The sequence below is a fragment of the Gracilinanus agilis genome, chromosome 2, assembly GCF_016433145.1.
Source record: "Gracilinanus agilis isolate LMUSP501 chromosome 2, AgileGrace, whole genome shotgun sequence".
Lineage (NCBI taxonomy): Eukaryota > Metazoa > Chordata > Mammalia > Didelphimorphia > Didelphidae > Gracilinanus > Gracilinanus agilis.
Genome location: NC_058131.1, coordinates 691,172,355 through 691,185,692, shown reverse-complemented (window position 1 = coordinate 691,185,692; position 13,338 = coordinate 691,172,355). Strand labels below are relative to the sequence as shown.

At 37.2% G+C, this 13,338-nt stretch overlaps 1 protein-coding gene across 1 annotated transcript in view; it reads left to right on the top strand.

The window, feature by feature from the left end:
* SCAPER (S-phase cyclin A associated protein in the ER) overlaps window positions 1-13,338 on the top strand; it is a 388,867-nt gene that overhangs the window by 57,339 nt on the left and 318,190 nt on the right. The window contains exons 10-11 of the mRNA XM_044660293.1: window positions 1,067-1,237; window positions 12,079-12,154. Of these exons, the coding sequence (XP_044516228.1) occupies window positions 1,067-1,237; window positions 12,079-12,154 (247 nt within the window). The remainder of the gene's footprint in view (window positions 1-1,066; window positions 1,238-12,078; window positions 12,155-13,338) is intronic.

Genomic DNA, 13,338 nt, shown 5'->3' with positions numbered 1-13,338 from the left:
ATGGGGGTCAAGTGACTTGCCCAGGGTCACACAGCTGGGAAGTGTCTGAGGCCAGATTTGAACCTAGGACCTCCCATCTCTAGGCCTGACTCTCAATCCACTGAGCCCTTTTCCTATATCTTTTAACATGATTCTTTATATGCCTGTAACCTTTCTGTACTTCTTGATTATTTGGAATTTTTCATTTTCCTTTTTGTTAGTTTGAATGAAATGATGGGTGAGAAACTTTACATTTGTTTTTATTTACAGATTATGTAAAATACCAAAGATGATCAAATCATGCCATGCTGAATTTTTGCAAGTTATAGCTTTATTGTAGTAATTCTAAAGACCATACAGAAAGATCTGGTTTCTGAAATATGTGCCAGTTCTTCAAGGGTATACATATAGTTGTGGCATTGTATACTGAAAGTTATTACATTATTGAGTTTTAATGATTATTGTTTCATACAAAAAAGTGCTCCTTTGATGTCTCATTACCTAGTGGTGACCTTTGGTTTTCTAAGACTTTGGCAGCCTAGTAAGTGCGTTAGTACTTAGGATACTGTTTACCTGGAGAGGTTTACAATAAAGACTCAGCAGTGAACATTATTTGAAGATCAGCCAAACTCAATTCAGGGAGAAGTAAGACCAGACTGTCTATGCAGCCACAAGTGGGGAAAACTCTTTTGTGCAAAAGCAACTCATGAAAGTAATCTACTCAGATTTTTAATCTGTCAGTATAGGGAGGGATTACACATGGATAAAAATCAGATTATTGAAGTATTGAATTGATATTATTATTGATATTATTGTTATAGATAAAACTTAAATGGTACATTTTAGCATATAAAATTTTATTCATGTTATGAATTTTTAACTTAATGACTTTAATTATATTGTTATAACTTATTGAGTACATTTAAATTTATCACTTTTTGTTCTGAAGTTTGACATCTGAGCTAACCGAATTCCACAGATTAAATTTCCATTAAATTGAAAATGAATAGACTCCACATCTGGTACATTAAAAAGTAAATGAAAGATTAACTTCCCAAATGATCAGTGATTTCTGGTTATTCTACAGTCAATGGCAGAAGTTCTTGCTAAGAAAGAGGAATTAGCAGATCGCCTAGAAAAAGCCAATGAAGAAGCCATTGCTAGTGCAATTGCAGAAGAGGAACAGCTAACCCGGGAAATCGAGGCAGAAGAAAACAATGACATTAATCTGGAAGCCGACAATGACAGTGATTTTTCTGTGAGCATTCAGAGTGTTCATTGTATGCATAGGATCATAATTGTTTCAAGAAATTTATTCATTAATATATTCTTGTTAAAATGCAAGCAAGGTATTGAATTTGAATGTCCATTGAATCAGTTATAGGTATTTTAAAACAAACTCTTGCCTAAAGAAAATGTTAGTATATTTTGTATATAATGGACTATACTGACCAATTAGAAATTAATTATGAGTAAATCAATTTTATATTTAAGGTGTATCATATATAATTTGTCTAAATTCCTAGCCAGATAGTGAAGGAAACAGAATATATTTCTTATTGAAGATATTATCTACTCTTTGGAGGTGGATTTTATGGATCCCAGCAAGAGACAGATGAACCCTTTTCTTGGCTACATGGATAGATCTGTGATGTCATCGATTTAAATATTTGTGCCGTAGATACCACATATCCTTTCCCATTCTATCTGTTGTAGCTTTTGCTGATATTTTCCTCTAAATAATCTATGAGGGTTTCATTCAATATGATTGGATCTTAATATGATGCATAGGATTATGAAGGAATCCAATTATGTCGAGGTACTGTTTTCAAATATACAAAAAAATTCATGGATAGCAGGTTAAAAACTCTGCAGTCTAGCACTATTGAAATTACATGGATATAAATGGAATGTGCATAGCATGTAGTGTTTCTCACCATATGACATTTCTACCTTCTTTTCCAATTATGTATCTCTATGATTACATCCTATATACTACTTTTTCTGTGCAATTCTTCATTAACTGACCCACCATTTTAATTCTTTAGACTTTCATTTCCACAACTAGCAGTCATTCTTCAACATTACTGGAAAAATATTGTTAAAGTCAGGGGCCTTTGTTTTAGGGAGAACCTTGGATTAATTAAAATTACTGTGCAATTTCCTAAAGATAAAACAGGCTGCTTTCATCTTTGATTCTGGATCCATCACAGTGCTTGTTAGTAGATGAATTCCATGGATATCTATCCAATTACATATCGAAATCTGAACAATTTGTATTCTTCATTTGCTCAGTTTTTTCTTTGTGAATAGTTAGAATGAACTCTTCCCAGTGATTTATGAACTCAGCAAGCTTTGAATCCAGTGTTTGATAAAGTCCATCAGTCTTTATCAAAAAGTATTTAAGCCTCTACCAAATTTACTGTGCTAGGTATACAAGTTCATGAGGAAAACAGTTGCTATTCTTCAGTAGCTCACCTTTGAATGGGAGAGAAGATAAAGACACAACTCAAGTTATACAGATTTTTTCCCATTTTTTATCTTTTTGTTCTTCCAACCTCATCCTTAAAGGGTTTCGCTTAGTTGGGTCTTTTGCCAGTCTCCTTTAAACTTGTTTGTTCTTTTATTGTTTCTAGCTGTTTTTTTTAAACCCTTAACTTCTGCATATTGGCTCCTAGGTGGAAGAGTGGTAAGGGTGGGCAATGGGGGTCAAGTGACTTGCCTAGGGTCACACAGCTGGGAAGTGTCTGAGGCCAGACTTGAACCTAGGACCTCCCACCTCTAGGCCTGACTCTCAATCCACTGAGCTACCCAGCTGCGCCCTCTAGCTGTTTTTTATCTAGGGATACTGCTCATATCCTCCTACTTCCCCCTTAAGATTTTTGTCAAGTTTATGTTCCAGATTACTGCTACCATTGGCTGGCATGTCAATTAGTCAGTCAAGAAGTATTTATTATGTACTTTCTTTGTGCCAGGCATGGGGATACCAATACAGAGGATAAAACAATTTCCACCCCAACAGACCCTACATTCATTCAGCTGAGGGTTACAGCAAGCACTTAGAGAATATGTACAGCAAAAATAGAAATATGTCCAAAGCTGTTAAATTCAGAGTATTTTGGGAAGGCAGGTGCTAGCAGTTGGGAAAAGTTACCTCCCAAAGATGGGCCTGGGCTGCATCTTAGAGGACAAGAGGGAGGGAATTGAAGAGGAGTGGGCATTCCAGGCCTGGGGAATGCAAAATCTCTGTAGTAGGAATAGAGTGTTGTGTGGGTGAGGAGAAGAAGGGAGGGAAACTATGTAGCTTGAAGGCAGATTGTGTAGGGCTTTTGGAACACAATAGAACAATTTATATTTTGCCCCCAAAGCTCTAAGAAGCTGCTGGATCTGAGTTGATTGAGTAGAGGAGCTAATGGTCATATGTGAGCTTAAGGAAAATTACTTCAGAAGCGGTGTTCAGAATGAATTAGTGTGGGGAGAGATGCGTGGCATAGACATTCGGTCAGCTGGCTGTTGCAGTGTTCAAAGTGAAAGGTGTTGTAAACCTGTACCAAAGTGGTAGATGTCTGTGAACAGAGAAAAAAAATTAGATGTGTGAGATGTTAGGGAAGTGGGAATGTCACAATTTGGCAGCTGATTGGATAAGTAGAATGAAGGGGAACGAGGCATCTAGGATAAAACTGAGCATAGATTTGTTTTAGTCTTTTCTGGAAGTTCTCTGCATCTTTTTTTTGTTTTGTTTTGTTTTTTTGGATTTAAATATTTTATTTTTTTAGAAAAATTTTCCGTGGTTACATGATTCATGTTTTTTACTTTCCCCTTCACTCCCCCCCCTTCATCCCCCCACCCTTATCCAACACACATTTTCACTGGTTTATCATGTCATCAATCAAGACTTATTTCCATATTATTGATAGTTACCCTGGTGTGGTCGTTTCTAGTTTACATCCCCAACCATCTCTGCATCAACCCATGTTTTCAAGCGGTTGTTTTTCTTCTGTGTTTCCACTCCTGTAGTTCTTCCTCTGAATGTGGGTAGCGTTCTTTTCCATAAATCCCTCAGAATTGTCCTGGGTCATTGCATTGCTGCTAGTACAGGCATCCATTGCATTCGATTTTACCACAGTATATTGGTCTCTGTGTACAATGTTCTTCTGGCTCTGCTCCTTTCACTCTACATCAGTTCCTGGAGGACTTTCCAATTCACATGGAATTCCTCCACTTTATTATTCCGTTGAGCACAATAGTATTCCATCACCAGCATATACCACAATGTGTTCAGCCATTCCCCATTTGAAGGGCATCACCTCTTTTTCCAGTTTTTTGCCACCACAAAAAGCGCGGCTATAAATATTTTTGTACAAGTCTGTTTATGATCTCTTTGGGGTACAAACCCAGCAATGGTATGGTTGGATCTAAGGGCAGGCAATTTTTTAGAGCTCTTTGGGCATAATTCAAATCGCCATCCAGAATGGTTGGATCAGTTCACAACTCCACCAGCAATGCATTAATGTCCCAATTTTGCCACATCCCCTCCAACATTTATTACTCTCCCCTGCTGTCATTTTAGCCAATCTGCTAGGTGTGAGGTGGTACCTCAGGTTGTTTTGATTTGCATTTCTCTAATTATTAGAGATTTAGAACACTTTCTCATGTGCTTATTTTCTTTATCTGAAAATTGCCCATTTGTGTCCCTTGCCCATTTATCAGTTGGGGAATGGCTTGATTTTTTTATACAATTGATTTTGCTCCTTATATATTTGAGTACTATTAGACCTCTGTCAGAGTTTTTTGTTATAAAGATTTTTCCCAGTTTGTTGTTTCCCTTATGATTTTGGTTGCACTGTTTTTGTTTGTACAAAAACTTTTTAATTTAATAAAATCAAAATTATATATTTTACATCTTGTAATTTTTTCTAACTCTTGCTTGGTTTTAAAATTTTCCCTTTCCCATAGATCTGACAAGTATACTATTCTGGGTTTGCTTAATTTACTTGTAGTTTCCTTCTTTATATTCAAGTCATTCACCCAGTCTGAATTAATCTTGGTGTAGGGTGTGAAATGTTGATCTAAACCTAATCTCTCCCATATTGTTTTCCAATTTTCCCAACAGTTTTTGACAAATAGTGGATTTTTGTCCCAAAAGTTGAGATCTTTGGGTTTATCATACACTGTCTTGCTAATGTTACTCACCCCATGTCTATTCCACTGATCCTCCCTTCTGTCTCTTAGTCAGTACCATATTGTTTTGATGACTGCTGCTTAATAGTACGGTTTAATATCTGGTACTGCTAGGCTCCCTTCCTTCACTTTTTTTTCCATTATTTCCCTTGATATTCTTGATCTTTTGTTCTTCCAAATGAACTTTGTTATAGTTTTTTTCTAATTCAGTAAAAAAGTTTTTTGGTAGGTTGATAGGTATGGCGCTAAATAGGTAAATTAATTTGGGTAGAATGGTCATTTTTATTATGTTAGCTCGTCCTACCCATGAGCAATCAATGTTTTTTCAATTGTTTAGATCTAGTTTTAATTGTTTGGAAAGTGTTTTGTAGTTAGTTGTGTTCGTGTAATTCCTGTGTTTGTTTTGGTAGATAGATTCCTAAGTATTTTATATTGTCTAGGGTGATTTTAAATGGTATTTCTCTTTCTACCTCTTGCTGTTGTGATGTGTTGGAAATATGTAGAAATGCTGATGATTTATGTGCATTTATTTTGTATCCTGCAACTTTGCTAAAGTTGTTGATTATTTCTATTAGCTTTTTAGTTGATTCTCTAGGATTTTTTAAGTAGATCATCATATCATCTGCAAAGAGTGATAGCTTGGTCTCCTTACTGCCTATTTTAATACCTTCAATTTCTTTTTCCTTCTCTAATTGCTACTGCTAGTGTTTCTAGTACAATGTTAAATAATAGAGTTGATAGTGGACATCCCTGTTTCACACCTGATATTGGGAAGGCTTCTAATTTATCCCCATTGCATATGATGCTTGTTGATGGTTTTAGATATATACTATTTATTATTTTTAGGAAAGGTTCTTCTATTCCTATACTTTCTAGTATTTTCAATAGGAATGGATGTTGTATTTTGTCAAAGGCTTTTTCAGCATCTATTGAGATAATCGTGTGCTTTTTGTTGTTTTGCTTGTTGATATGGTCAATTATGTGAATGTTTTTCCTGATGTTGACCCATCCTTGCATTCCTGGTATAAATCCCACCTGATCATAATGAATAACCCTCTTGATCACTTGCTGGAGTCGTTTTTGCTAGTATTCTGTTTAAGATTTTTGCATCTATGTTCATTAGTGACATTGGTCTGTAGTTTTCTTTCTCTGTTTTTGATCTACCTGGCTTTGGGATCAGTACCATATTTGTATCATAAAAGGAGTTTGGTAGAACTCCTTTGCTTATTATGTCACATAGTTTGCATAGTATTGGAATTAGTTGTTCTTTGAAGGTTTGATAGAATTCACTTGTGAATCCATCTGGTCCTGGGGATTTTTTCTTAGGGAGTTCTTTGATGGCTTGTTCAATTTCTTTTTCTGATATGGGATTATTTAAGTATTCTATTTCTTCTACTGTTAATCTAGGCAATTTGTATTTTTGTAAATATTCAGCCATATCTCCTAAGTTGTTATATTTATTGCCTTATAATTGGGCAAAATAGTTTTTAATGATTGCCTTAATTTCCCCTTCATTAGAGGTGAGGTCTCCCTTTTCATCTTTGATACCGATGATTTGTTTTTCTTCTTATCTTTTTTAATTAGATTGACCAGTATTTTGTCAATTTTGTTTGTTTTTTCAAAGTACCAGCTTCTAGTCTTATTTATTAATTCAATAGTTCTTTTATTTTCAGTTTTATTGATTTCTCCTTTAATTTTTATAATCTCTAATTTGGTCTTTAGCTAGGGATTTTTAATTTGTTCCCTTTTTAGTTTTTTAATTTGCGTGCCCAGGTCATTGAACTTTGCCCTCTCTAATTTGTTAATATATACACTCAAGGATATAAATTTCCCCGAGTACTGCTTTAGCTGCACCTCACAGAGTTTGGTAGGATGTTTCATCATTGTCATTCTCTTCAATGAAATTATTGATTGTTTCTATGATTTCTTTTTTAACTAACTGGTTTTGGAGAATCATTATTTAATTCCAATTAGTTTTTGATTTGCCTGTCCATGTGCCCTTACTAATTATTATTTTTATTGCATTATGATTTGAGAAGGTTACATTTATTATTTCTGCTCTTTTGCATTTGTTTGCAATGTTTCTATGCCCTATTACATGGTCAATCTTTGTGAATGTACCATGTGCAGCTGAAAAGAAGGTGTATTCCTTTTTGTCCCTATTTATTTTTCTCCACTTATCTATTAAATCTAATTTTTCTAGGATTTCATTCACCTCTCTTTTCTCTTTCTTATTTATTTTTTGGTTTGATTTGTCTAGATCTGAAAGAGGAATATTTAGATCTCCCACTAGTATGGTTTTACTATCTATTTCCTTCTTGAGCTCTGCTCATTTAAGAATTTGGATGCTATACCATTTGCTGCATACATATTGAATACTGTTATTTCCTCATTTTCTATACTGCCTTTTATCAGAATGTAATTACCTTCTCTGTCTCTTTTAATCAGATCTATTTTTACTTGGGCTTTGTCAGAAATAATGATCACCACTCCTGCCTTCTTTTTCTCATTTGAAGCCCAAAATATTTTGTTCCAGCCCTTGACCTTAAACCTGTGTATGTCCACCCACCTCATATGTGTTTCTTGTAGACAACTTATGGTAGGATTTTGGTTTCTAATCCCCTCTGCTATTTGCTTCTTTTTTTATTGGCAAGTTTATCCCATTCACATTCAGAGTTATAATTATCAGTTGTGTATTCTCCAATATTTTGGTATCCTCTCCTAGTTCTACCCCTTCTTCTTATGCTATTTCCTTTTAAACCAGTGGTTTATTTTAAACCAGTCCCCCTTGTCACCTCCCTTGATTTACTTCCCTTTCCACCCCTTCCCTTATTATTCCCCTCTTTATTTTTTAAGGCCTAATGAATTCCCTCCTGCCTCTCCTCTCTTCCCTTTTTTGACCTCCCCACTCCCTTGCTCCCCTTGCTTTATCTCTTCTGACTTTCTCAGTAGGGTTAGATAGAGTTCTATAACCCAATGGATATAGCTAATCTTCCCTCTTAGGATTAATTCCACTGAGAGTAAGGTTTAAATATTACCTCTTAATGCTCTCTTCCTATCCTTCTTATAATAGTATTCATCTGCTCTCCTTCCCATGCCCTCTTTGTGTGGTATAGAATATTCTATTTTTCTTATTCATTCAAATTTCTCTTGGTGCCATCTACTATTCACCCCCTTCTTCCCCTCTCCCCACCCCCGTTTCATCTTAGATTATTTAGTGCTCCAACTTCTCCCTATGAATAATTCTTCTAATTACTATAATAGTGAATACAGTTTTTGAAAATTGCACTTAACATTTCTCCATATAGGAATACAAATAATTTGATTTTATTGAAGCCCTTAAAGAGGCAAATTTAAAAATAAGAGTTTTCTTTCTTTCCCCTCTATTTCTTATTTACCTTTTCATGTTTCTCTTGGTTTTTGTGGTTGGATATCGAGCTTTCTATTTAGTCCTGGACTTTTCTGTGCAAATACTTGGAAATCTTTTATATTGTTGAATGCCTATACTTTCCTCTGGAAGTATGTAGTCAGTTTTTATGGGTAGGTGATCCTTGGTTGTAGACCTAGTTCTCTTGCCTTTCTGAATATCATATTACAAGGCTTTAGGTCTTTTAGTGTGGAGGCTGCCAGATCCTGTGTGATCCTGATTGGTGCTCCTTGATATCTGAATTGTCTCTTTCTGGCTTCTTGTAAAATTTTTTCTTTTACTTGGAAGCTCTTGAATTTGGCTATTATATTCCTGGGGGTTGTCTTTTCAGGGTTTAGTGTAGAGGATGATCTACGGATCCTTTCAATGTCTATATTGCCCACTTCTCTCGCCAAATCTCTTCTATCTTTCTCGTGATCTCAGATTTGAACACTTCAAGTTCTTGTGACCAATTTTCATTTTTTTGGGAAGATTTGGATGTGATTACTTGTTTGTTCTCCTCTGCTGTTTGCTCTGTTGTCTGGATTTTTTTGGTGTAAAAGTTGTCGAGTATTAAAGATTTCTTCTTGATCTTTCTCTTTTGAGGTTCTTGTGACTGGCTTGCCATTATTATTATTTCTTTTTCAGTCAGAAGTCTGGGTGAGGCAGACAGGCTCTCTGGCTATCCTGTTGAGCTGTGGAGCACCTTTCCTCTGAGTCACAGCAGCATGTGCCCTCTCAGCTTTATCCTCATGCCCAGGGTTGGTCTGTGCTCTTTAGGCTCCTGAGGTCTCAAGTCTAGTTGTTCTCATGGTCAAGGCACCTGGTGGTCCCCTTGCTTGTTCCTCTGTCCTGAAACTCCTTTAATAGTCCCAGGACGCTGCTTCCAAAGTCATGCACCCCTCTGCACTGGGTCCCCACCCAAGGTCTGTGCCTGAGCTCAGGGGTGCCTGCACTCAACTTCCGTGCCTGCTCTCAAGGTGTGTTCAAAGTCCGGTTCTTTAGCCTCTTGGGGTCTTAAGTCTTGCTGCTCTCAGGAACAGGCCCTGGTGATCCCAGGTAACTGCAAAGAACTTGATGAATGCCCCAAACTTGCTCTAACTCTTGTGAGCTGGCTTTGGCACTGTAGGTATGGGTGGGGGGGAGGGGGTTGCTCAGCTCACATTTTAGTGAGAGCTATTTCACCCCCTTATAGCATGGAAATGCCTCGATCCCATGTACCTTCAATGCTGCGCCCTGTTGTGGGGTCCCTTCGTTCGTCTGGGTTTGTTTTTATGTCCTCTTGAGGAGTCCTATATGTGGGGGTTAGGAGAGGTTAAGTAGCTGCTTTTACTCTGCCACCATCTTCTCTCTGCATCTTTTTGATTGCCATTTTGTCTTCTATATTCAGAGGTTCTGAGTGATTTTCTTACATTATTTCTTGAATTATAATGTTTAAATTCTTTGACTTGTGTTCTTCTTGGAGACATGTAATCCTTAATCTATCTTTGTATATCTCATCTTCAAGATGAATATATTTGATTTTATAGAAATTATGTTTTCTCCTAACATTATTGCTTTTTGTTTCTTTACTTTCAAGATTGTCTTTCACTTCTGTGTATTTGTAGATGTGATTGACAAACCACTGTCAATGATATTTGAAAAGTTGTGGAGGATTGGAAAGGTTCCTCACGATTAGAAAAAAAGACAAATGTGGTTCATTTGTTCAGAAAAGGAACGGAGATAGATTCCATGAAATCCTGGGCCAAGAATTTGACTTTGATCCGTGGTAAAAGTTTAGACTATGTTATTAAAACAGTGTTTAGGTAATATTTAGAAAAGGAAACAGTTATCACAAAGAACCAGTGTGCCAAGATTTATTAAGAATAGGTCGTGCCCATTTTAATCTTATTTCCTTTTTTAACCAGGTTACTAAACTGGTAGGTCAGGGCATTACAGTGTAGCAAAGCTTTTGTTTGATAAAGTATGTCTAGCAATACTTGTGGGAAAGGAGAGTCATGGGCCATATAGTAGTTCATTATCAATGCATTTAGAATTGATTTAATGACTAGAATAAAAAATTAATGATTAATAGTTCCATATTGGCTTGGAAGGAGATATTTAGTGTAGTGCCCCAGGGATCTTTGCTTTGGGTATCACATTCTTTTTCAAATATGTTTCTTCCCCCTATTTCCAAGCTTTCCAAGTTATCCTTCTCTTGTAATAGTTATTTAAAAAAAAAAAAGAAACAAACAATTTAACAAAGCTGAACTACATTTATTCTTAGTTGTTGAGCTTCTTCCCATTCTTCAGATTCTAGTTCATCATATGCTAACTCCATGGAGCTTTCATTCTTCAGAACTGTCAGAGCACTTTGTCAAGTTCTGCCATGTTATCAGTTATGTATGTACACATCTCCTGTGCCCTATAGGATTGTAAGTGCCTCCAGAACAAGGTGACCCTTACTCACCTTTGAAACTGCTATAGTGCCTAACAGTGTCTTTCATAAAGATTCTCAAAATAAGTGTTGAACGATGGAGAAAAAATGTCCACATCTGAAATTGTATGTACCATTCCACACCCATAGTCTCCTGTTCATCAATGAAAGGAGGGGGCAGCATTTCCCTAGCTCCTATCCAGGGCCTTTCTTAGTCATAATTAGGCTGTTTATTATTATTCGCAGTGTCTTACTTGTCTTGTTTTCTTCTGTTTGATCCTCTTAGAATAATGAGGAATGAGTGATGTTCTTTGCAGGGGTAAAAAGTCCAGGAGATCATAGCTCTATTGGTATATAATTAGCTTATAGAAATTCTTTTTGCTGGCTCTATAGCTGCTATTTTTCCTTCATAGTGAATATCTGTTTACAGTTTGCATGTAACATGAGAAGGGTAAATATGTAGGTAATGAAAAGAGCAGTAGCCTTGGCAGTTAGAAATCTTGCCTAGACTTCTCACTAGCTTTTTGTCATCAGATAAGTCTTCATTTTGGGGGCTGTCATTCTCTCATCCAAAGATAGAAATCAATCTCTCTCTCTCTCTCTCTCTCTCTCTCTCTCTCTCTCTCTCTCTCTCTCTCTCTCTCTCTCTCTCTCTTTCTCTCTCTCTCTCTCTCTCTCACACACACACACACACACACACACACAGTTGTGAAGGACAGGCTTCACCAAACCTTAAAGTATAATAAATGTGAGCCATTGTTCTATGAATGTGGCCTATTATTGGTATTTCTCTGTTAATTCTCTATTTCTAACAGCTTATTCTTTCATATCATATGCACTGGGATTTAAGTCAGGTACTCATTCTAATCATCCAAGAAATTGTTTTTTGGAAATTTGATGAGAATTCTTAAAACTGTTTCAATTTATAACTATTTTCTCACTATAGTCTTCCCTATTAAGATTTTTATGAAAGTGACATTCCAAATTTTTAACTAATTAAAAGAGACTTTACACATACAAACACACACACAGTATCTTTAATAGCTTAGAATTTTATATGATGATTTATATTTAAATTTTCCTTACTACATTTCAGGCAAGTGTAAGCAGTGGAAGTATATCTTTCTGTGGCATGTCTATGGACTGGAATGATGTCCTTGCTGACTATGAAGGTATACATAGCAAGCAAATGTGCATGTGTATGTGCTTTGATAAGTTGAGATAAACCTATTAGATAATTTTTTCTTTTTAAAACATGTTTTATTGATTCCTTTTGTGTTCATGTGAGAGTCATTTCCCATTCCCTCCAGACTGAACCTTTCCTTGTGAGAAAGAAAAATAATTAAATGTTTATTAGAGTGACCACATCTGGCTGCTTATAGGTTTTAGGGGTTTGAGAAGAACTGCCTGGCATTGTCGTATTTGTAGTTTGGAAGGATAAACATTCATTCTTGCTCTCCCTGGAGAAACATTTGGGACTCTGGCAATTTTGGGGCTAGAGGAAAGAATAGAATCTTTCCTGGGAGTTTGATAGGCCAAGTGCCCAGTCCTCAAGAGACAGAGAGTTAGAGGTGAAAACTGTTTAGAGCTGAGTAGCAACAGTGGGCAGTGGGCCCCCTGAACTGTGCCAGGCATCATAACTTGGGCTAGGAAAATTGGTGGGCAGAGGGCCATATCTGAAAAGGGAACCTGAAAGGAGGGTCCACTTATGAAAAACCAAAGGCAAGGCCAGGGTGAACTATCTTTGAACAAACAGCTTGGGTAGGAGCTATTGAACTCATCTTCTCATGGACGGAGGCATGTTACCCCCAAAGACCTCTCCTCCTCTTTCTCCTGGAGCAGTCACGCTACACCAGTAATGGTGAACTTTTTCGAGATGGAGTACCAGGCCTTGCCCCTGCCCTGTTCCCCTAGTGACTGTGTGCTAAACGCCTCCCCCCAACCAAGTGCTGGGTGTGCCATACCCCCTCTCCCCCCTTACCCCACACAGGAGAGGAAGGAATCACTTCCATTGGACTGCTGGGCAGAGGGGTGGGTGAAGTGAGGAATGTTCTCAGCCAGTGTAGAGAGGGGGAGGAGGGTGGCCCAGGCTCTCTGCTCCCCCCCAGCTCTGCCTCCTGTGAGCCACCCACCTTACTCCCATGTGTTTCCTTTCGGCTGCTGAGCAGGGGGTGGGGGGAGGGGCATAGGAGCAGCTCTGCCCAAGTTCCTCTGCCTCTCTAGTAACGAACTTTGGCAGGGGAGGGCAACTGCATGCCCACAGAGAGTCTCTAAGTGCCATCTTTGGCATCTGTGCCATAGGTTTGCCATCATTGTACCATACTATCCTTTGCCATTTTTTTTTTTTACTTAAAGG